At 42.6% G+C, this 21,874-nt stretch overlaps 1 protein-coding gene across 2 annotated transcripts in view; it reads right to left on the bottom strand.

The window, feature by feature from the left end:
* The window catches only part of LSP1 (lymphocyte specific protein 1), a 57,903-nt gene that overhangs the window by 18,557 nt on the left and 17,472 nt on the right, over positions 1 to 21,874 (bottom strand). Inside the window, exon 1 of one of the 2 annotated variants that reach the window (XM_072118097.1) lies at positions 4,341 to 4,694. The exons of the other annotated variant lie outside the window; for it this stretch is intronic. Coding sequence (XP_071974198.1) covers positions 4,341 to 4,399 — 59 coding nt within the window. The 5' untranslated portion in view covers positions 4,400 to 4,694. Of the gene's footprint in view, positions 1 to 4,340; positions 4,695 to 21,874 lie in introns of those variants that run through there. 2 annotated transcript variants of the gene reach the window in all.

The raw sequence follows: 21,874 nt of genomic DNA, 5'->3' as shown, positions 1-21,874 counted from the left end.
GGTCACTGAAGGTAGATGCACATAGGAGTGAAAACTGACCCATTTTTAAGTAGTCAGTACACGGCTGCACTAAATGCTATACTTTTTAATGGATCAATATCCACCCCAGTAATTCCATTCATGTCTAAGTCAGACCCGCTTTACGGATTACTCATAGGCTGTATACTACATACTCTATTTGCAAGGGGTTAGGGAGTACTAGCAGCAACATTCTTCACACATGGTATAAATCCAAAAAACAAAGATGTTTTTTCAAGCTGCAAATCCAAAATTGGACATCCTCCTTTAGTTTTGACCTAAAGTTCCCAATAGTAGCTGTGGAAATAGGCAATTCAGATTGGCAGTAAGACAGCAGTGACATAAGATGTGCCCCTACCACGCCCTATCCACTCCCAGGAATGTGCGACTCCTGGCATTGCACACATATGTCTTCTCATGATTCTGCATCCTGCTGACCTCTGACCAGAACATAAGGGGTGGTTTATACAACCCTATAATGATATCATGCTTCTGCGTCCAACGGGAATACACAGCATTTATGGTAAATGTAGCAGACCCGGGTGTGTAAGATGCAGAAGCTTGTCATATGACACTCCTCAGGATATTACAATGTATTATTTACACATTTAAACAAAACAATTGGAAAACTTTTTGCGTTCTGTTTTACAAAGAGGTATCACATTGTATAAATAAGCAGTCCCAGAGAGACAGCCTCGGCTCTGCTACATCTGTATATTATTATAATCTACACTACTTCATTTATTTCATCAAGAGGATTAATAGATTATTGTTCTTGCCCATGGAGTCTTGCCAGCGGATCACAGTCCACATCTGACAAAAAACTTGGCATTGATCTGAAAGGATGTGTTAATCTTCAGGGCTCGCTGACAGACAGGCGTAGTGATCGCTGTTGCGAGGAAAGTAGGAGGGTTCGTGGTTTGCGCACAGACAAGGATTGATAGCTTTCAGCCTGTGGAATCCCATTCTAACAAAGGAAATGGCTAAGGAGAAGGATTGACAAGACGGCCGCTATAGCCTTCACAAAATAATAGGCTTTTATGCAGTTTTATAATGGGCATAGTGTTGGGTTGCCCCACAAGAGGCCTAGAGAACCCTGCAATATGCCTAGGTTCTAATTCTATAAATTGGCCCAGTTATGAAAGCATCAATAAGGCCAGGAAGTTTAGCGTCTGCACTGTTAGGAGTGACAATGTTTACTTTGTATTTAGAGAGCATAGATTAGGTGATCAATGGAGGTCTGACCACAAGGTCTCTCTAGGATCAATAGAACAAGGGGGCTCCCTATCCCATTGTGTAGCATTGAAAAATGTATGCAGCTGCTTCATTCCGCCCTGGAAGATAACAAAGCGTGGTAATCTACATTCAGTAGTGCCATACTTGCTCCCGCAGTATAAAAATGTATGATATTGTCCTGCAAGAACACAGGTCTCCTGAGAGCCAACCCATCTGGTCTTCAACCACATCACCACTAGGTCAGTAATAATTAGAGATGAGTAGATTCAAACTTGGGATCAGGTGAGCCCTGTGCAACTCGTACATTTTTGGCAACTTTATTAGTGAAGGAAGTCATTAGGATCATTAGGCTCCGCTCACTAAGAAGAGCCGGCTATTAAATAATATATAATAGAGAGCCTCAGGCCACCCCACACCACTCCACTTTTAACCCAATTTTATCAGGTTAAAGGGGGCATGATGAGACATTTAGGGGGGGGGGGGTTAATAGAGACATCGGCTCACTTAAGGGGGCTCACTCCAGTCCTGCTCTTTGTGCTGGCTCGTTCGCGAATGACCCATCACTAAACTTTAGGCCCATAGCTACTAGCCATGGCTGTGAATGGATAAGGGGACACTCCTGGCCAATCATAGTTGCTAGACCGAACTTCCCAAATTTCATCTCTATTCTCTAGTCATAGGGGGAGATTTATCACTGCTTTTATGAAACAATTGTATATTTTTGAGCATTGCATGAATTCCCGATTAAATAGCAAATACGCCACCTCCGTGGCATAGAGGGGCACCGCGGCTGGTGGAGTTGGTGGTTACGGGGGAATTCCTGCCCCGTGCCTGCGTTGTTTTGAAAAACCACCAAACTTTTGCTTGCCTGTTTTTACGCAAAAGGTTGGACCATACATTTATAGCCCCTGAAATTGAAAGAGACATGTCATGTAAACTAAAAGGACCCCTTTAAAGTTATACTGCGACACCTCCAACCTTCTTACAAGTTTCCTATAGGATATTTCACACCACCTTTATATACAAGGCATATTGGGGGACATTTATCAATTGCGACGCAGGGTCCATGTTTTTGGCTCACAAATTGTGCTATAATTTACACAGGGATGAAAGTTTGTGGCATAAGGGGTTAATGAATTGACCCAGTATCGAAAAGGTTTAGAATTGTCTCCACATTCATAAAGGTGAATAGAACTTCATAGATCAGCTTTAAGTGTGCGGAAGAAAATTGCTCCAAAAAAGTGTTGAAAAACTAGAAGCAGAGGAAAGGTGTCAGGATTTCAAAGTTGTGCCCAAGTTGTGCACCCAAAGAGCGAAGGCATGAGCGTCGGAATAGTACAAATATAGTGGCGCCAACACTTCATAAATAAGGCGCAACTGACACAGCAAATGGGGAAAAAAACCACCGGAAAGTCAATAATAAATGCCCCTCATTGGGACTGTTAGAAGCATAAATGTGATTAGTATTCCATCTGATGCCAAAATATGTGACAACTCAGATTTATAGGGTAACATTAATGCTGACCATAATCGCAGAGAGGACTGTCCGTCTGTTCCTGATGACACCCCACCCATATCATCCAGTATTGTCACTGGCCCATGTCCCACATAAACACATTCACTTGAAAAGTACCAGCTGCAAAGTAAGTTAGTGTCTAATCTTAATATATAATATAATATGTCATTGTTTCCAATCCACTTTCCAAGGAAAAACTATTTGGATTGTTGGATCTATCTTTTTGTGTTTGTATGTAACAGAATCCTCACATGAACAGTGAGATTTAGATCAGTAGATCGAGTAGCACTAGTAGTAGGTTATACATAGAAATACTTGGATGAGCTTATCGTGATGATGTTGTATGTTAAGATACTCAAAGGATTTGTATATTTTCTTACTATTACTAAATATTTCAAATTGAGAGGATACATACGATCATGCAGCTCGTAATCTTAGTCCTCACTCCGTTACAGTGTGCAGGGCTGAGCGGATGGATGGAGCAGTTCCAACACATTTATCATTGAAATCTTTGATGGTTGACAAAGAGATTATAGCTGTCTAAACAGACCCTCCAGTGTCACTCCATCTCTCTCCAGCAATCCCATCATCACTGAAAGATTCCAGAACATGATGATGAACCATATGAAATAAATAGCGGAACAGATGGATGGGTAGAACCTTGACAGTCATCACTTATCTTCATCCTACAACCAAACAATTATTAGAAGCCCTCACCCTATGACGCGATTCTGTACAGTATCTTTAAATCTACCTACATATATGTCCAAGCCTTGGCACATGACCACCACCTCGAATTCCTTTACATCCTCCTCACGTCTCTACACTTGTATTCTTCCTTCCTCCACGCTTGTATTTCCTTATTATCTCTAACAACATGTTGTTTCCCAAGCTCACAGCTAAATTCCTCCTCTGCCCATTCATTCTCCCCCTGCTGTGAATGAACTGCAGCCACTTCATTACATACAATAGCACACCGCACAGTAACGCTATGTTCTCCAGGGGGGCATTGTTCTATTCTACTTTACCTGAAATCTCTTCCATTAACTCATCAGATATCCAGTTTCGCGGCTTTGACCTAAGCATTAGAACCAATATGCCCTGTACAATTCTGGTAGATTGATCTTCCAGAATCAATTGATTTTCTGATAATCAATGGACTAACCAATGAAGGATAATTTTGTAGCATTTTACGACCTGTTCAATTGTCCACTAAGAATCCTTGACTATTGTGATTGACGTTCCTCGGAATAAATCACCACTGATTTGAGTATTATAGTCCAATGAGTCATTGGACTGTGATAACTATACAAATATCAATAAAGCTAAATTATGAAAATCCTATATAATACCATACACAATACAATGAAAGACTACCTTCATACCACAGACAATGAATTTACATGATGGAACGTTACCATAGGCGATACAGTTGTAGACTGATTAGTTTATAGGTTTGACTGTCACCATGAGTGATACAATTTTAGAGCTTAGTCTGATACAATTATTATTTGCAAAGCTCATTGATTGTATCATAAGAGAGATGGACATGATGAATAGAATTACTCACTTCAGTAGATTCTGTAGGTTCTTCTTGCTGGAATCTCTTCTCAGGAGTGATGTGGACATTCTTGCTCAATCCAATGTGTTCCTAATTGTCTTTCTCAGCTTATCCTTTGTATCCAGAGCACCAAGACACCCCTCCCACTCCACACCTTCCTGCTATCAGCCCCTGTATGATCAATGGCTCTCTTATCAGTTTATGAGACTATCTGGGTTCATTGTTCTTCAGTCCCTCTCTCTAGTCCTGTGCTCCTGTCTCCCTTTCTCAGGAAGTTTTAGCAGCTGCTTGCCCTCCTTTTGTTTTCCAGGCTTGCTCTCTCTTTCTCTCCCCCTCCTCCTGTGTTGGGAAGTCAGGGGGAGATGATATGAGGTAAGAGGAAGCAGGACCCTCCCTGCCCCTGTGTTTGGGGAAGGGGAGGGAGGGGGGTGACAATATGTCTCTGTATCTCCCCCTCAGACACTCTCAGGGGGAGTCCCTGTATCTCAGCAACTGTATTTTCCTAGATCCTTGGCCATTGCTCTGGCTGTGAAGGATTCTCATTTCTCTGCTTAATATTGTCTCTTTTTACTGCAATTTCTCTCAGTTTTTCCACTTTCTGTCAGGCGTGCTTTATTGCCTGGATTTACCATGTGGTTGTGCTCGATTATTTATGATATTATTGCTTCTTTCTTTTATGTCATTTAGAATAAATTTCTTCTTTGTACATTTTTTTTCTCCGTTAGAATCCACACAATTGAATTACCAATGAATTTTGTTATATTTTGGAATAGAAAATGACGGTACATATTTGTGACAATAATGTTGATAGCGCTACTATACTACATACTTAGTGCTAGCTTGTATCGTTGTCTATTCATGTTATCATCAATTCAATCAGATTTTTTTAATATAAAAGGTTCCCATACTTTTAGATAAATGTTCATAGATTCTTCCTGACTCTACTAGATGCACTCTCAGTTACATATACTTGTAATCTAGGATAGGGAATAAAATCGTTTAGGCTATATGTGCATCCATGTACTATCCTTTTTTAAAATTATGTCACACTAAGGCCTTGTTCACACAACCAAGTACAGTACTCCACTGAAATCCAAGTGGCTGTGCCTTAAATTCACCCAAATATCGGACATGGCTTATATCTTGCGGCCCCCTGGCTCAGTCACAGCACCGTGGCTGGGTGCTGAAGTCCCAACTTCTATTCAGGCTGCGATCTAGCCGCAATTTGTACGGCTTAATCACGGACACAATTACGACCATGTGAATAAGAACTAACACATTGGGGCATATTTACTAAGGGTCCAAATCGCTCTTTTTCGTCGGTCTTACCGAAAATTGCTGGTTTGTGACGAATTACCCCAGGTTTTTGGCGCACGAGATCGGATTGAGGCGCATTGGTGGCGGCATGCATGCAACGGATATCGGGGGCGTGGCCGTCGGAAAACCCAGCGGATTCGGAAAAACCGGTGCATGACTTTAGTGAATAGACTTTAGACCCGAATCCTCGACGGAGAACGCGCCGCTGGATCGCGACAGGACCGGGTAAGTAAATGTGCCCCAATACTTTCAATGAACCCATGCAGGTGAATGTTTTTATCACAGATAAATGGGAGGTTTATAGAAAACTCAGAGCAGGTCCTATTGCTGGTCCTCTGTGCAACTCAGGGCTTCCCATAGAAGCCTATGGGACTGAGAAAAATACGGATAACAAAAAAATTTAGATGCTGTGTGAATGTGTGAACACAATCATGTGATCCTTCAAAGTTTTGGGATGACATACAGCTGACAAATGGACCATTTATTTCAGACATGTGGCTCGGCAATGGATTGCACAATGATGACCCATGAACAGCAAAAATGGATTCGCAGCCCAAGACCAGCACACGTTCCTATGCTTGTACACTTAAATTCCTTAAGACTACAATGGGGCTCATTTACTAAGGGGCCGAATCGCCGGGTTTCCCGAATATTACCGTTTTGTGCCGTTTTTCCCTGAATTGCCCTGGGATTTTGGCGCACGCGATCGGATTGTGTCGCATCAGCGCCGGCTTGCATGTGACGGAAATCGGGGGGCGTGGCCATCGGAAAAAGCCCAAGGATCAAGGATTCGAAGGATTCAGATATTTAAAAAAGAATTAGTGTCGCTTGACACGCACTTACATGCACCGGGAAGAAGAAGGTGAACTCCGGTGGACCTCAGCGCAGCAGCAACACCTGCTGGATATCGGATGCACGACCTGTGAATCCTGGCAGGCGCTAATCCACGTCGGACAACGCGCCGCGGGATCGCGAATGGACCGGGAAAGTAAATGTGCCCCATTGAATCTTACAGCAGAGTATACTAAACTTATGTCATTGACAGATACTGATGAAAATTGTGACCCATCCTTGTATCAAATCCAACCTTATATTAACATATGGCATTTTATGCCGTTTCTACATGTATTATAGGAAGAATATCTGAGAATTTACAATAGTGAATTGCATGTTGTGTTTAATTGAGAATATATTAGGAAATTGATTAAAAAGCACTTCCCTAATCTAATATTATAAATGAGAACACTCCAGTAAGTTATACAGGCAGTCCCGGGGTTACGTACAGGATAAATTCTTTAGATTTGTTCTTGAGTTGAATGTGTATGTAAGTTGGAACAGGTATATTTTAGGAAAGAAATTTTTTGTCCCAATGACTATTAGATTTTCAAAAAAGTCATGTGAACAGGGATTATCAATAAAGCTTCATTACAGACACCTTACAGTTGATCATTGCAGCCAGAGAGTTTCACCAGAGGTCACAGTGGTCAAAGACGTCCATCTGTAACTAAGTGTCATCTGTAAGTTGGGTGTCCTCAATTTGGGGACTGCCTTTATTGTGTAATACACTCTGTGATCTTACATTCCAAGACAAGTGATTAGTAGTGAGATCAACCCTGTCAGACATAGTCCCTGACATCACTTTCGAGCCCGACACATTTCGAAGATTTTTCCTCAGGGTCGAAATCACTAGAAAAACAGCTGGATAGAGCGATGATTCATGTCATGTCATTATGATTTACAGTGCAATATGTATTGCTATGAACCTATATTACCGTACGGGATGAATATGATGAGATACATCTATCAGACCGTCATAGCGAGACACTGACTTCTCAAGCTTGAAAGCTTTACTACGGCTGTCTGGATATCTACTGTACTGTTCAAGAAAATTCCGGGTTTGACCAGTCTGTATTATTACATAGAAATGTAACTTTAGAGGGGGACAAAAAGTGAAGAACGTGCACCATCTGGGGGCCATCTGACGTAGCTTAATACTCTACATAATCAATTCTCTCATAGTTAAGTATCTAATCTTAGAGATCATTGAGTGGTGAAGTACAATTGTATAAAGCCTCTATCAGTAAATGGATTAGATTTCTCACTAAATATGTTATTGTTCATAGTAAAAAAAAATTCATGACTTTGCCATAAGGATCAATGTATAAGGACCAGCTGACTCCCAACACTGGACTAATAAAATCTATCTTTATTCTCTAGGTACAAATATGTTGGTCAGTGGGAATACCGAGTGCAGGACCAACACTTATCTGACATTTAGGACCTATTTTATGGATAGGTGATCATTATCAGGATGACCTTTTATGTGCTAAAACAAAACTTGACTCAAAACTTTACCAGAGAAAGTACAAGACTATAATTGGGTCACCCATATAGTATTTACTTTGGTAAAGTTTGTATAAAGCTGCCGAGACCGACAGTTCACGTGACCACGAGCAGCAGGACTCAGCACTTCCTGTGAGGTTCCCTATCCTACTGCCTTCAGGCTGCATTGCCTACATGCCTCCAGTCACAACCACTCCCATAGCACATGTTAGATTGGTGTGCAAATCCATGCACTTCCATGGTTGTGACTGGAGGTCACTGGATGTGCAATGTCTGTGTGTCCCCCTCCATCAGCCAGAAGGCAGCATGACACAATGGGGCAAATTTACTTACCTGGTCCTGTTGCGATCCCCGATCCGGGCGGTCCGACGAAGATGAAGTCCGGTGCGATTCACCAACATCGTGCGCCCATGATCCTTCATCTCTCACTTTCCCCACTGAGGTCCGCCGGAGTTCACCACCTTCTTCTTCCCGATGCTTGTAAGTGCGTGTCTTGCGACACAATTTAAGATGTTAAATCCTGCGGGTTGTCCGAATCTATCGGATCATCTGACGTCCGCCCCCGATTTGTGTCGCGTGAAAGCCAGCGCCAATGCGCCAAAATCCGGTCGCGTGCACCAAAAACCCCTGTTAAATGCAGCGCTAATCAGAAATCGACGGGAAACCCGGCGAAAATGCGCTCCGCGGACCGTTAGTAAATGAGCCCCAATATGTCTCAGAAGGTCCTGAGCAGTGCCCCTTTAAATTGTGCCATTCAGGCTGTGTAATAACATGGGAGCCTTAATTCGCTTAATTTCGCTTAATTTTGGGTACTCCAGGGACCTTCATTTAACCATTAAAAGGACACAGCCTTTTTTTCGTTCATTATCCGCTCCCTGCCTTCAAAAATATATAGCTTTAAAATTTTTCCATGTACAGAGCTGTATGAGGACATATTTTTACATAACAAATTGCCCTTTGCCCTTTGCCTTGTGATGGTATTTATTATTTCATACCTTTTACTGGAAAGCAGGAAAAACATTCCAAATGCGATGAAATCTGTGAAAATAACGCATTTGCACCATTTTCTTGTGGCCTCGGTTTTTGCCACTTTCACAGTGAGCTCCAAATAACACATCTACTATAGTCTTTCGTTTGGTAAGATCATGGGGAAACTAAATTTATACAGGATTTATTAGCTGACGCTAATAACTTTTTCATACTTTTTTGTGCAGATGTGTAAGGTGTTTTTGCGAAATGAGATGACGGTTTGATTTCTACCATTTTGAGGACTGTACGACCTTTTTAGCACTTTTTGTTACATTTTTTTATATGTTGCAAAATGGCGAAAAAGAGGCATTTGGGATATTTGGATGCTATTTTCTGTAACTGGTTCAACACTGGGAATAACTGTTATTATATGTTTATAGACCGGACATTTTGGGAAATGGTGATACATTATATGTCTATGATTTAACTTGTTTATTTATTTTTATATCACTTTAGGTTTTATTATTTGTTTTTAACTTTTTAAACTATTTTTCAGACCCCCTAGGGTATTTTAACCCTAGTTTGTCTGATTGATCCTACCATCTGCTGCTATACTAAAGTGTGGTAGTATATGGGGATTTTCTAAATCGCACATAGTTATAGATAGGCTGAAACGAGACAGCCAGTATCTTGGTATGACCTGAGGCTGTCATGGCAACAGATCTATGCTCCCTGATGACATCACGGGGAGCGACCATCACAACAGAGATGGGGTCATCTTTCAAAGTCCACTGGCTGCTTCTTTGTCGGCAATCAAAGGGTTAACACTGCAATATGCAATAAACCCTGTGTCTGTATGACGAGGGCTCAACCCGTGAGCCCTCTTCATACTTCCACAACAGCTTCATGACCGATACATCATGAAGCGTTAAGGAGTTAATAATGAATGAAATTGTATCAATGTTTTTGCTTTGCCCACCTGTTTTTTAACTTGGCTATTCTGCTGGTCAGATATATCTTAGCGATTTTCCTTATTGATACACTTATTATATTGATACCACTTTTTAAATCAAAAGTCCCAAAAAGTCTCAATTAGCTTTAAGCTAATTTCTACACCCCGTCAGGGGCAGCCTTAGATTAGGGCCAAAGTTATTTTTAAATAGTCACAAAAGTCACATCTGGATTCAGGAGATCACAGTGCAGACTGTCTCTGCCATAAAAGTTGCAGATGAGTACATGCACCATGAAAAGTCACAACAAAATGAAAAAGGCAAGCCAAAAGTTTGATACATGTGCCCCATCAGCGGAGTAGATTGCACATGGTTTCCTATCTGCAGGCAGCATGTTATAGAGCAGGAGGAGCTTAGTAGATTGCACATGGTGTCATATCCACAGGCAGTATGCTATAGAGCAGGAGGAGCTGAGTAGATTGCTCATGGTATCTTATCCGCAGGCAGCATGTTATAGAGCAGGAGGAGATGAGTAGATTGCTCATGGTATCTTATCCACAGGCAGCATGTTATAGAGCAGGAGCAGATGAATAGATTGCATCTGGTGTCCTATCCGCAGGCAGTATGTTATAGAGCAGGAGGAGCTGAGTAGATTGCATCTGGTGTCCTATCCGCAGGCAGTATGTTATAGAGCAGGAGGAGCTGAGTAGATTGCATCTGGTGTCCTATCCGCAGGCAGTATGTTATAGAGCAGGAGGAGCTGAGTAGATTGCACCTGGTGTCTTATCTGCAGGCAGTATGTTATAGAGCAGGAGCAGCTGAGTAGATTGCATCTGGTGTCCTATCCGCAGGCAGTATGTTTTAAGAGCAGGAGGAGCTGAGTAGATTGCTCATGGTATCCTATCCACAGGCAGTATGTTAAAGAGCAGGAGGAGCTGAGTAGATTGCATCTGGTGTCCTATCCGCAGGCAGTATGTTATAGAGCAGGAGGAGCTGAGTAGATTGCATCTGGTGTCCTATCTGCAGGCAGTATGTTATAGAGCAGGAGGAGCTGAGTAGATTGCATCTGGTGTCCTATCCGCAGGCAGTATATTATAAAGTAGTAGAAGCTGAGTAGATTGTAGTGTCTTATTTGCAGGCAGCATGTCATAAAGCTGGAAATGCAGAGTAGAATGTATAAAGGGGCCGTGCACCAGTTTTCTGTCGTACTTTGCACATTCTTTCTAGTGCAAACTGCTTGCACAGATAATTAAGTAGTGCCAGCACCAAATTTTTTACCCTTTTGTGTCACGCCTGCACTAGTCATCATGTGACCCAAATTTCTGCTCTGAAGGGGGTGTTCCAGTGCTTAGCTTGACCGTGCGCCACATTTAACATGCAAAGTCTGACAGAAGTGTGTCGCACGCCCCATGTTAAAGGTGCGCCAAAAATAAGAACGTGTGCCAGAACTCCTGAATCTGGCGCCCCCTGCACATTACACAGGCAAACTACACATAGTGCAGTTCGTGCTGTTTATCAGGTTTTTATGATTCAAAATTAAAATTGGGAACACATTCACTATAAATCTCTTCTCTTTCTCTGAAAGAAAAAATATCAAGGGCTTATATTTAAGTTTGGGCAAACCCCTTTAACCATAGTTTCTCATTTCTAAGAACTGACTGGTTGCATAATATCATAGAACCATACACGAAAAAGTGTTTCTCTAGAAAAGCACCAGATGTTTCACCCCTGAGGTCTGGTAACTAGATCTTATCTGTTAGTGCTTTCATGTCTGGAGTAATTATGTACAGAGTTAGATACATCCCTTATATCCGTGGAGCTCTCCGGTGTGGGGGAATAGGAGAGCCTGTGCCCTAGCGCTCTCTATGTACATGGTGGACATACAGTTACCTATAAAGATTGGTCTTATAAGAAGAATCTTATCCAATAATATGTATATGTAACCCAGTAAATAATCCTATGGACTGGTGGAATAGGGGTAATAGAAATAACCACATTCAAACGACTTATTAATATACTGAATTACATGTGCCACATTCTGCAGTAAAGACACTGACCAGTTAGTACAGGTTCTGGTTCCTTTACTATCAGCAGTAGTGCGTCCCCTGCTGGTCATAACCTTATATGTATGCACATTCATATGTACATTAATACATTTGTACTCAGGAAACTAACATTGTTGCACTTGTGACTTGGATCCCAGACTCTGTATATTACACAGAATATTAGTAGCTAAAGCAGGCAGCAGCAAGCATAGAGGCTAAGATGAACCCCCTCGAAAATTATGCGCATTGGAACCTGATCAGTTGCCCGGGGCAGGTTCTCTCCAGAATTTTTGCTAAATGTTGGTAGGAAGAATAACATACTTAAATATAAGTTATAGATAAGAAATATTGACATCTTGCCTTTGTGTATTTCCAGTGCCCTAAATGGAGTAGAAAAAATGGAAAGAACACTATGAGCCAGTAGGGCACATTTACTAAGAATGTGGGAAACTGCAGTAAAAGTGCTCTGCCCGTGTATAATGCTCAGTGCGACAGATTAAGAACGTGTGCAAGAAATCATGAATGTGGCGCTTCCCTGCAGTGGCCCAACAGAGTTCACCAACTTTTATGTGGTGCACCTTTAACATAGGGCGTGCAACATGCCGGAACCACATTTGTGGTGCAGAAACTTCTCAAATACCTGTGCAAGCAGTTTACACCGAAAAGAACATGCAAAGTCTCTCAGAAACTGGCACAAAGCCCTTAGTAAATGTGCCCCAGTGTGCCTCCCGTGTGCTATATTCACCAAATGAGCCTATGGGGAGGATTTACTAATTCTGGCACAAGCGCGGCTGTCGGCATCGGAGATCAGTCTCCGGAAAGCACAGCCCGATGTATTAAAGTGGCGCACGGCTGTAAGCAAATAATGGGTAGACGGTAATAATCAGTCGGGCGCCATAAAAATCAATGAGATGTGCGCCAAAATCTTACATGGACTGCGCCTTAATTTTGCTCTCTGACCATTTTTTTCCTGGTCTATTGTGCGCCAAAAATTGCGCATGAAAATGCCGACAAAATACACATAAATGTGACGGATAATGTGGAATAGTTAGGCCATGCCCACTTGCGCCAACAAAAAAAGACAGAGGAGTCAGGATAGTCGGAAACATCTTTTCTTTCTGGCGCAAACTCATTATAAATGATCCGCAACAATTCTGCGCCCAAAAAAATAAAATATCTCAGCATTTTTTAGGCGCAGATACGATAATAATACATCTCCCCCTATATCTCAGTGTTTGCTAACTGCCGATCATTTAGCGGGACCTCTCTACTTTCTGACGGAGAAAGAGTCACACAAGGTGCAACTCACTGGGTCACATTTATTATGTATTGGTCCCAAAATTCTGCCATAGACTGCACATAAATACATGTACAGACTGGACGCAGATGTATTTATGAAGTGTTTCCGCCAGTATTGTGTCACGGCTGCACTATGCACGCCACAACACAATCCTGCGGGCAGTAAGGGACCGGCCGCCAACATTGATGTTGTAAATTTGACATAAATGTGTTGCACGTCCCTTAAACCAAGTGCACCAGAATAAGAAATGGTGCACCAGTTCATGCACTTTGAAAACTGGTGTAGAAGCAGTGATACATTGCCCCATTGAGTTTTAGTGATCTCATGGATGTGCAATGTTTTTCCAAGGCATCAGCAGGATATGTGTAGTTTAACTTCCCCATGATATTTATATCCCAAACTAATACTAAAACACCAGGCAACGGGTAACAACAAAGTAACTGAGGAAGCTGAAAATGTCTTTAGTAACAGAACAACTTACTTCTAAAGAGATAGTGACCTGATTTTAGTTGACAATTCCTAGATCTGATTTAGGTGTGTATCTGGACATTGATGGGGCCACTAAACATATTGCAGATCACATTTTATAGGACTTCTGCAAGTTATTTGGCGGCCATTTTTCTTTTTGCTGCACCACGTGTGTCTTATTTATGATTTGTTGGTGCCACAAATTAAATTCTGTTTCAACCCTATTTTTTTTTTAGTTGCTCAATTTTGGCTGAACTTGTGAATCCCGACACTTTTCCTTCTCATCTAGTTTCTTTAGTTTGGCATATTTTTTGTGGCACATTTAGACTCAAGTCTACTGAGCTCTGTTTCTCCCTCTTGAATGTAGAGTAATTTCAGATGCTTTCGGCAGTGAGCCATTTTATAAAGCCCATGCATCACAATGCAAAATCAGTCTAATAGACCACACAGTTCTTGCGCCTAAAAAAAGTCCTTGCAACACAAATAATAAGCTGGAGTTGAGGTTTTATCTAATCCTGGCTGTTCTCCCTCCAATGATGACTTAAGCACTGTTTTATAGTACATGATGTGAATACCCCTGGTGGATGGGAGTTATAGGAACAGTTATGTTATTTCTGTAACACCCATAATAGTTCCATCCAGGTCAGCATCTGCAGAGAATTTGTATGTTCTCTCCGTGTTTGCGTGGGTTTCCTCCGGGTCCTCCGGTTTCCTCCCATACTCCAAAAAAACCCGTACTGGTAGGTTGATTACATTGTGAGCACCATTGGGGACAGGGACTGAATGACAAGTTCTGTGCAGCGCTGCGTAATCTGTGTGCACTATATAAATAAAGGAATTATTATTATAGAGAAAGGATGTTACAATAACAAAATAGTGGAGCGATGAACACTGTTCCTGTAGCACACATTCACATCTATGGGAGATTGAGAAACACTACAGCACATTTGCCTTGTAACTAGAAAATACCTCTTTTTACTGAGATAAAGATAAATTATTTAAAGGGGCTGTTGAAGTTATATAAACGGACCACTTGGTCCTCCCTAGTGAAATTTATTAACATGGTTTCAGCAGTAAAGAATCAGTGGTCTATACATCACCGAAGTAGAAAGACACTAACCTCAGCAGTCTCATGCCATAATAGTGATCAGCTGTAGTCAAGGGCATAAGAATCATGGGCCCCAGGACAAATGTTTCACGTGGGGCCCCCAAGCATCTTATCCTTAGGCCTGTCAGTAACTTTTACCAGCTAACATGATCCATTGATGCTTAGATACAGCAGCCTGACTCCATGTAAGGTGGATTCCTACATAATGATGGTTCTTCGATAGAGTAGCTCAGATATGAGATAGAGTTAGGATTGGTTGTGTACCAGCTTTACCCAGTGATTACACTCTCAAGATGTCTTCTCTGAATGTAGTGAGAATAGAGAATAAGGAGAAGAATGCAACTCTTGCCGCTGAATATTTCTCTACAGTGCGAAATCACAAGTTACATGTACAGCAAGTACATGGATCTTCTAGGCATAGTACCATGCACCTGAGAGGGATTAAGGTGAGCAGACTACTGTAATCTGAGTGAGCTGAATCCTGTGTTTGTATATATATTTCTCTATAGCTTCATTACTTGCCTAAATACTGACTTACTGCTGCTTTTCACATGAAAAGCAGAATGGTCTCCAGGGGGAATGGGCATGATGCTAGTGTACAGAATAAGGTTGAAGGATTTATGATGCTTATAAAGTCATAGGTCAAAGTGTTAACAATAATAATTTTCATTTATACAGCACCATCATGTTCTGTAACACTTTATAAATCTCAGTGGACATATACAAATATAATATTACATTACAGAGTCCAAACAGTCATATGGAACGATAGGAGTGAAGACCCTGCTCACAAGAGCTTACAGTCTATGAGAATAAGGGGGTGACACAAGAGCTTACAGTCTATGAGGATGAGCGGGTGACACAAGAGCTTACAGTCTATGAGAATGAGGGGGTGATACAAGAGCTTACAGTCTATGAGAATAAGGGGGTGACACAAGAGCTTACAGTCTATGAGGATGAGCGGGTGACACAAGAGCTTACAGTCTATGAGAATGAGGGGGTGATACAAGAGCTTACAGTCTATGAGGATGAGGGGGTCACACAAGAGCTTACAGTCTATGAGGATGAGGGGGTGACACAAGAGCTTAGTCTATGAGGATGAGGGGGTGACACAAGAGCTTACAGTCTATGAAGATGAGGGGGTGACACAAGAGCTTACAGTCTATGAGGATGAGGGGGTGACACAAGAGCTTACAGTCTATGAGGATGAGGGGGTGACACAAGAGCTTACAGTCTATGAGGATGAGGGAATGACACAAGAGCTTAGTCTATGAGGATGAGGGGGTGATACAAGAGCTTACAGTCTATGAGAATAAGGGGGTGACACAAGAGCTTACAGTCTATGAGGATGAGCGGGTGACACAAGAGCTTACAGTCTATGAGAATGAGGGGGTGATACAAGAGCTTACAGTCTATGAGGATGAGGGGGTGATACAAGAGCTTACAGTCTATGAGGATGAGGGGGTGACACAAGAGCTTACAGTCTATGAGGATGAGGGGTAACACAAGAGCTTACTGTCTATGAGAAAGAAGGTTGGACACAAGAACTTACAGTCTATGAGGATGAGGGGGTGACACAAGAGTTTACAATCTATGAGGATGAAGGGACGACACAAGAGCTTACAGTCTATGAGGATGAGGGGGTGACACAAGAGCTTACAGTCTATGAGGATGAGGGGGTGGCACACGAGCTTACAGTCTATGAGGATGAGGGGGTGACACAAGAGCTTACAGTCTATGAGGATGAGGGGGTGACACAAGAGCTTACAGTCTATGAGGATGAGGGGATGACACAAGAGCTTACAGTCTATGAGGATGAGGGATGACACAAGAGCTTACATTCTGAGGATGAGGGGATTACACAAGAGCTTACAGTCTATGAGGATAAGGTGGTGACACAAGAGCTTACAGACTATGAGGATGAAGGGGGTAACACAAGAGCTTACAGTCTATGAGGATGACGGGTGACCCAAGAGATTACAGTCTATGAGGATGAGGGGGATGACACAAGAGCTTACAGTCTGTAAGGATGAGAGGGTGACACAAGAGCTTACAGTCTATGAGGATGAGGGGTGTCCCAAGAGATTCCAGTCTATGAGGATGAGGGGGATGACATAAGAGCTTACAGTCTATGAGGATGAGGGGGAGACACAAGAGCTTACAGTCTATGAGGATGAGGGGGTGACACAAGAGCTTACAGTCTATTAGGATGAGGGGGTGACACAAGAGCTTACAATCTATGAGGATAAGGGGATGACACAAGAACTTACAGTCTATGAGGATGAGGGGGTGACACAAGAGCTTACAGTGTATGAGGGTGAAGGGGCACAAGAGCTTACAGTCTATGAGGATGAGGGGGTGACACAAGAGCTTACAGTCTATGAGGATGAGGGGTGACACAAGAGCTTACAGACTATGAGGATAAGGGGATGACACAAGAATTTACAGTCTATGAGGATGAGGGGGTGACACAAGAGCTTGCACTCTATGAGGGTGAGGGGGTGACACAAGAACTTACAGTCTATGAGAATGAGAGGGTGACACAAGAGCTTACAGTCTATGAGTATGAAGGGACGACACTAGAGCTTACAGTCTATGAGAATGAGGGGGTGACACAAGAGCTTACAGTCTATGAGGATGAGGGGGACACAAGGGCTTACAGTCTATGAGGATGAGGGGGGACACAAGAGCTTACAGTCTATGAGAATGAGGGGGGGGGCACAAGAGCTTACAGTCTATGAGGATGAGGGGGTGACACAAAAGCTAACAGTCTATGAGGATGAGGGGGACACAAGAGCCTACAGTCTATGAGGATGAGGGGATAACACAGGAGCTTACAGTCTATGAGGATGAGGGGGACACAAGAGCTTACAGTCTATGAGGATGAGGGGGACACAAGAGCTTACAGTCTATGAGGATGAGGAGATAACACAGGAGAAGATGGGGGTGACACAAGAGCTTACAGTGTATGAGGATGAGGTGGTGACACAAGAGCTTACAGTGTATGAAGATGAGGGGGGGACACAAGAGCTTACAGTCTATGAGGATGAGGGGGTGACACAAGAGCTTACAGTCTATGAGGATGAGGGGGTGATACAAGAGCTTACAGTCTATGAGGATGAGGGGGTGACACAAGAGCTTACAGTCTATGAGGATGAGGGTGGACACAAGAGCTTACAGTCTATGAGGATGAGGGGATAACACAAGAGCTCACCGTCTGAGGATGAAGAGTGACACAAGAGCTTACAGTCTATGAGTGTTGTATATGAGTTGAGTTTATTGGCCTACTCACATCTGAACCAGACTTAGAAGCTATATTTCTATGGCTAGATTGTTTTTTCAGAGTATTTTCAGAGTTTTAATTCAACTAAAACGTTGTCATGAAAGACGTATTTCTATATGTGAGGTAGCTGGGACTCGTTTAGGATAGACAGGATTAGACCGACTGGGTGGGCCAAATGGTTCTCATCTGCTACTAACGCTGAGAGTTTATACCAATGAATAATGCAGCGGCTTCTACCACGCAATGTACATTTGTCACTCATGAATTTAACAGAGTGCTGTATCCCTGAAGCCAAGTGTTTTCTATATATTTTACTTAAGATTATAGCTGAAGACTGATTTCATTCCAACGTGGTGAGGCAGAAACTACTAAATGGTCTGTTTGACAAAACCTTGAGAAAACACTCCAGTCTGCCACCATACTTATTAATTGGGAGTCAATACATGTGTGCTTAAGATAAAAAGTCCTTCAAAGGTCCTGAAACCAGATTGAAAGCAGACAGAAGGGCCACATCCTCCATTCCCAAAAAGTTTGATTCTAGTACCATATGTAGGAAGTGATTCCAGACTTGTAGGGGTTGTAATATTCATACAGCCCAGGGCCCATGGTGGTCTTAATCTGCCCCTGATCAGGAAAGATTTCAAGTCCCTATAATTTTCGGATATAAGGTTGCAAGGTTGTAAGCAGGGTTTACTACTTGAAGACATAGATTATTTGTTCAACCTACACACAAGAGCGTCCACCAATAGTGATCGGTATTACTGATATGTGTTTTGAAATATTGATCATTTGACTAAAAGATATGACATTGTTTAATAAATGTACTTGATTTTTTGTTAATTTAAAGGGAAAACCAACCCCTTTTGTATATAGATTTTTAGATTATTTGTTGTATATGCAAATTAACATAGTGACAGTAAAACACTAGATGCTGCTGTAATGTATAATAATAATCTATGTCCCCTGTTTCAGTATGACAATATATGTGTGCTTACAACAATGTCCATAAATATTGATTTGGTCAGTCTGGGGACCTGATTAATATTCAGAGACCTGACCTTAACCTCATTGAACACCGTTGGGAGGAAATGGAATGCAGGAAAAATAAGCATTAGCCCTCAGCGGATTGGCTGCCTCCTGGCAGTGAAATTCCCAGGGGTCAGCTTCTAGGGGGGCTCCCACAATATGAGAAGGGTCTGTAAACACTGGTTAAACCCTTTACTAAATGCTAGTCATCTGCATATCTGTATGTGCTTTTATCTGTGCTCATCTGCTGTCTGTAGTCAGCTCTGCTGCTATACAGTATATGATTGTAATGTGTGGCATGCAGCAGTTGGGATATCACACACTTTCTGCACAGCTCATCTATAATACGTGCATCCAACAAGCAGTTGTTAGCATTCCCATACATACCACTTATGTACTTCTTGTGTAGTCTTAGCACAGTGACCTTGGAATTAAAGTTTTATACATGAAGTATTTGCATCCTGGTCAGTTACTACTAAACAGTAACATATTCTGGGTGATCACTTAACAGTGTTATTATAGTGTATTATATAGTGTATTATAGTGTATAGTGTGAGTAAAGAACATGCTGGTGACTGCCTTCCAGGACCAAAATTCAACTACCAGAAAAAACTGTCAAGGACAGTCACATCAGCACTGCTACATCAGCACTGCTACATCATCACTGTCACATCAGCACTGCTACATCAGCACTGCTACATCATCACTGCTACTTCTACACTGTTACATCAGCACTGCTACTTCTACACTGTTACATCAGTAACGCTACATTAGCACCATCACATCAGCACTGCTATATCTGCACTGTCACATCATCACTGTCACATCAGCACTGTGACATCAGCACTGCTACATCATCACTGTCACATCAGCACTGCTACATCATCACTGTCACATCACCACTGCTACATCTGCACTGTCACATCTGATGGTGAAGCAGCCTGATCCAGCCATCACATGGAGGCACATTGTGCAAATCAACTCACAGTTCTTTGAACTGAAACAGCAGGCAACAGCCTAACAGCAGCAGGGTTAGCAGGCTGGAAAGCTGGTAGGAGATAACTGGTGTGCAGGAAGAGTTGCTCACAGCCTGGTAGTAACTTCAGGCTGGGAAGGTAGATGGATCCAAGTCTAGGCAGTGGATCTCTGCTCTGGGGCTTAGTCTCCTGACTGGCTACAGGTGTCAGGCAGCTGGCCTGAGACACCTTTGCTTCCTGGTACTGTGTTTGGGTGGCAGCTCTGCAGTAGCTGCACACTGGACTTGCTTCTCAAATGCTGACTTAACCCTCAGGCTATGTGCTCCCACCCACAAGGGGTTTTAATACTCTGCTAGTGAGGTGGCGGCACCCTCCAATCAGCTTCCAGCTTGCTTTACAAAAACAACACATCATATCATTGGTTACATACAATTGATATGTTAACTCTTATCCTCCCAGGTAGTGGTTCCAGCCGCAATTACTAAGTTTACTCAACAGAAAAAAATCATAGAAAAATGTGGAGTTGCACTCAGATAGGCTTCTTATGTCATTTATTATTCTATACCCACAACATTGTTAAAAATACATATTCATGATGGGGAGGGAAGGACAACAGGATATCACAAATTGTTGAGGAAATCAAATTTGTGATGTCCTGTCGCCCTTCCCTCCCCATCATGAATATGTATTTTTAACAATGTTGTGGGTATAGAATAATAAATGAAGTAAGAAGCTTACCCCGGAAGTGCCGCTCCACCAGGAAGTGGTCGGTCCACGTACCCTAGCTGTATTTCACAGACTGACCACAGTGCAAAGGACAGGATTCACTAAATCAATCCTCCCTACTGTCCCGGATCCATCCTCTGGACACCGACATAACTGATGACAGTGATAATACAGAGATCTGGCAGCTCCCTGCATTACCCCAGTGCCTCTGCTTCTGCTGTGTGTAGCAGAGCCGGCAAATGCGATGTGGTAATGTCATCTATCTGCCGGCTTTAGAGCTACATACAGCAGGAGCAAAGGAGAGAAGAGCTGCTGCATGGGAACAGAGAAAGGTGAGTTTATGTGTCTATTATTTTTACTGTGGGGGCACAATAAGAGGGGGAGCTGTTGGAAGGGGCAAAACAAGAGAGGAAGCCACTGGGGGGGAGTTCCTGGTAGGGGCACAGTGAGAGGGGGGTAAAATTAGATGGGGGGAAAAGGGGGAGCTGCTGTGGGCACAATAAGAGGGTGCTACAATGTGACAGAGCTGGGGACACAATGTGAGGGTAGGATGGAGGGGACTAAGGGGGAAATTATACTATGCATGGGTAGTATGAATACAGTTTAGGGTGAATTTACAGTGACTTGTGTCTGCCGTACCGTAGCAGGGCAGGCACACAGCAGTGCACGGGCGATGAGGAGGGGGTGAGCGCTTCTCACCCCTGCCCCTCTCCATAGAGATATACACTCACCGGCCACTTTATTAGGTACACCATGCTAGTAACGTGTTGGACCCCCTTTTGCCTTCAGAACTGCCTCAATTCTTCGTGGCATAGATTCAACAAGGTGCTGGAAGCATTCCTCAGAGATTTTGGTCCATATTGACATGATGGCATCACACAGTTGCCGCAGATTTGTCGGCTGCACATCCATGATGTGAATCTCCCGTTCCACCACATCCCAAAGATGCTCTATTGGATTGAGATCGGGTGACTGTGGAGGCCATTTGAGTACAGTGAACTCATTGTCATGTTCAACCAGTCTGAGATTAT

This window comes from Engystomops pustulosus, chromosome 7 (genome assembly GCF_040894005.1).
Source record: "Engystomops pustulosus chromosome 7, aEngPut4.maternal, whole genome shotgun sequence".
In the NCBI taxonomy this organism is placed as follows: domain Eukaryota; kingdom Metazoa; phylum Chordata; class Amphibia; order Anura; family Leptodactylidae; genus Engystomops; species Engystomops pustulosus.
This window is presented reverse-complemented; position numbering and strand designations above follow the sequence as displayed.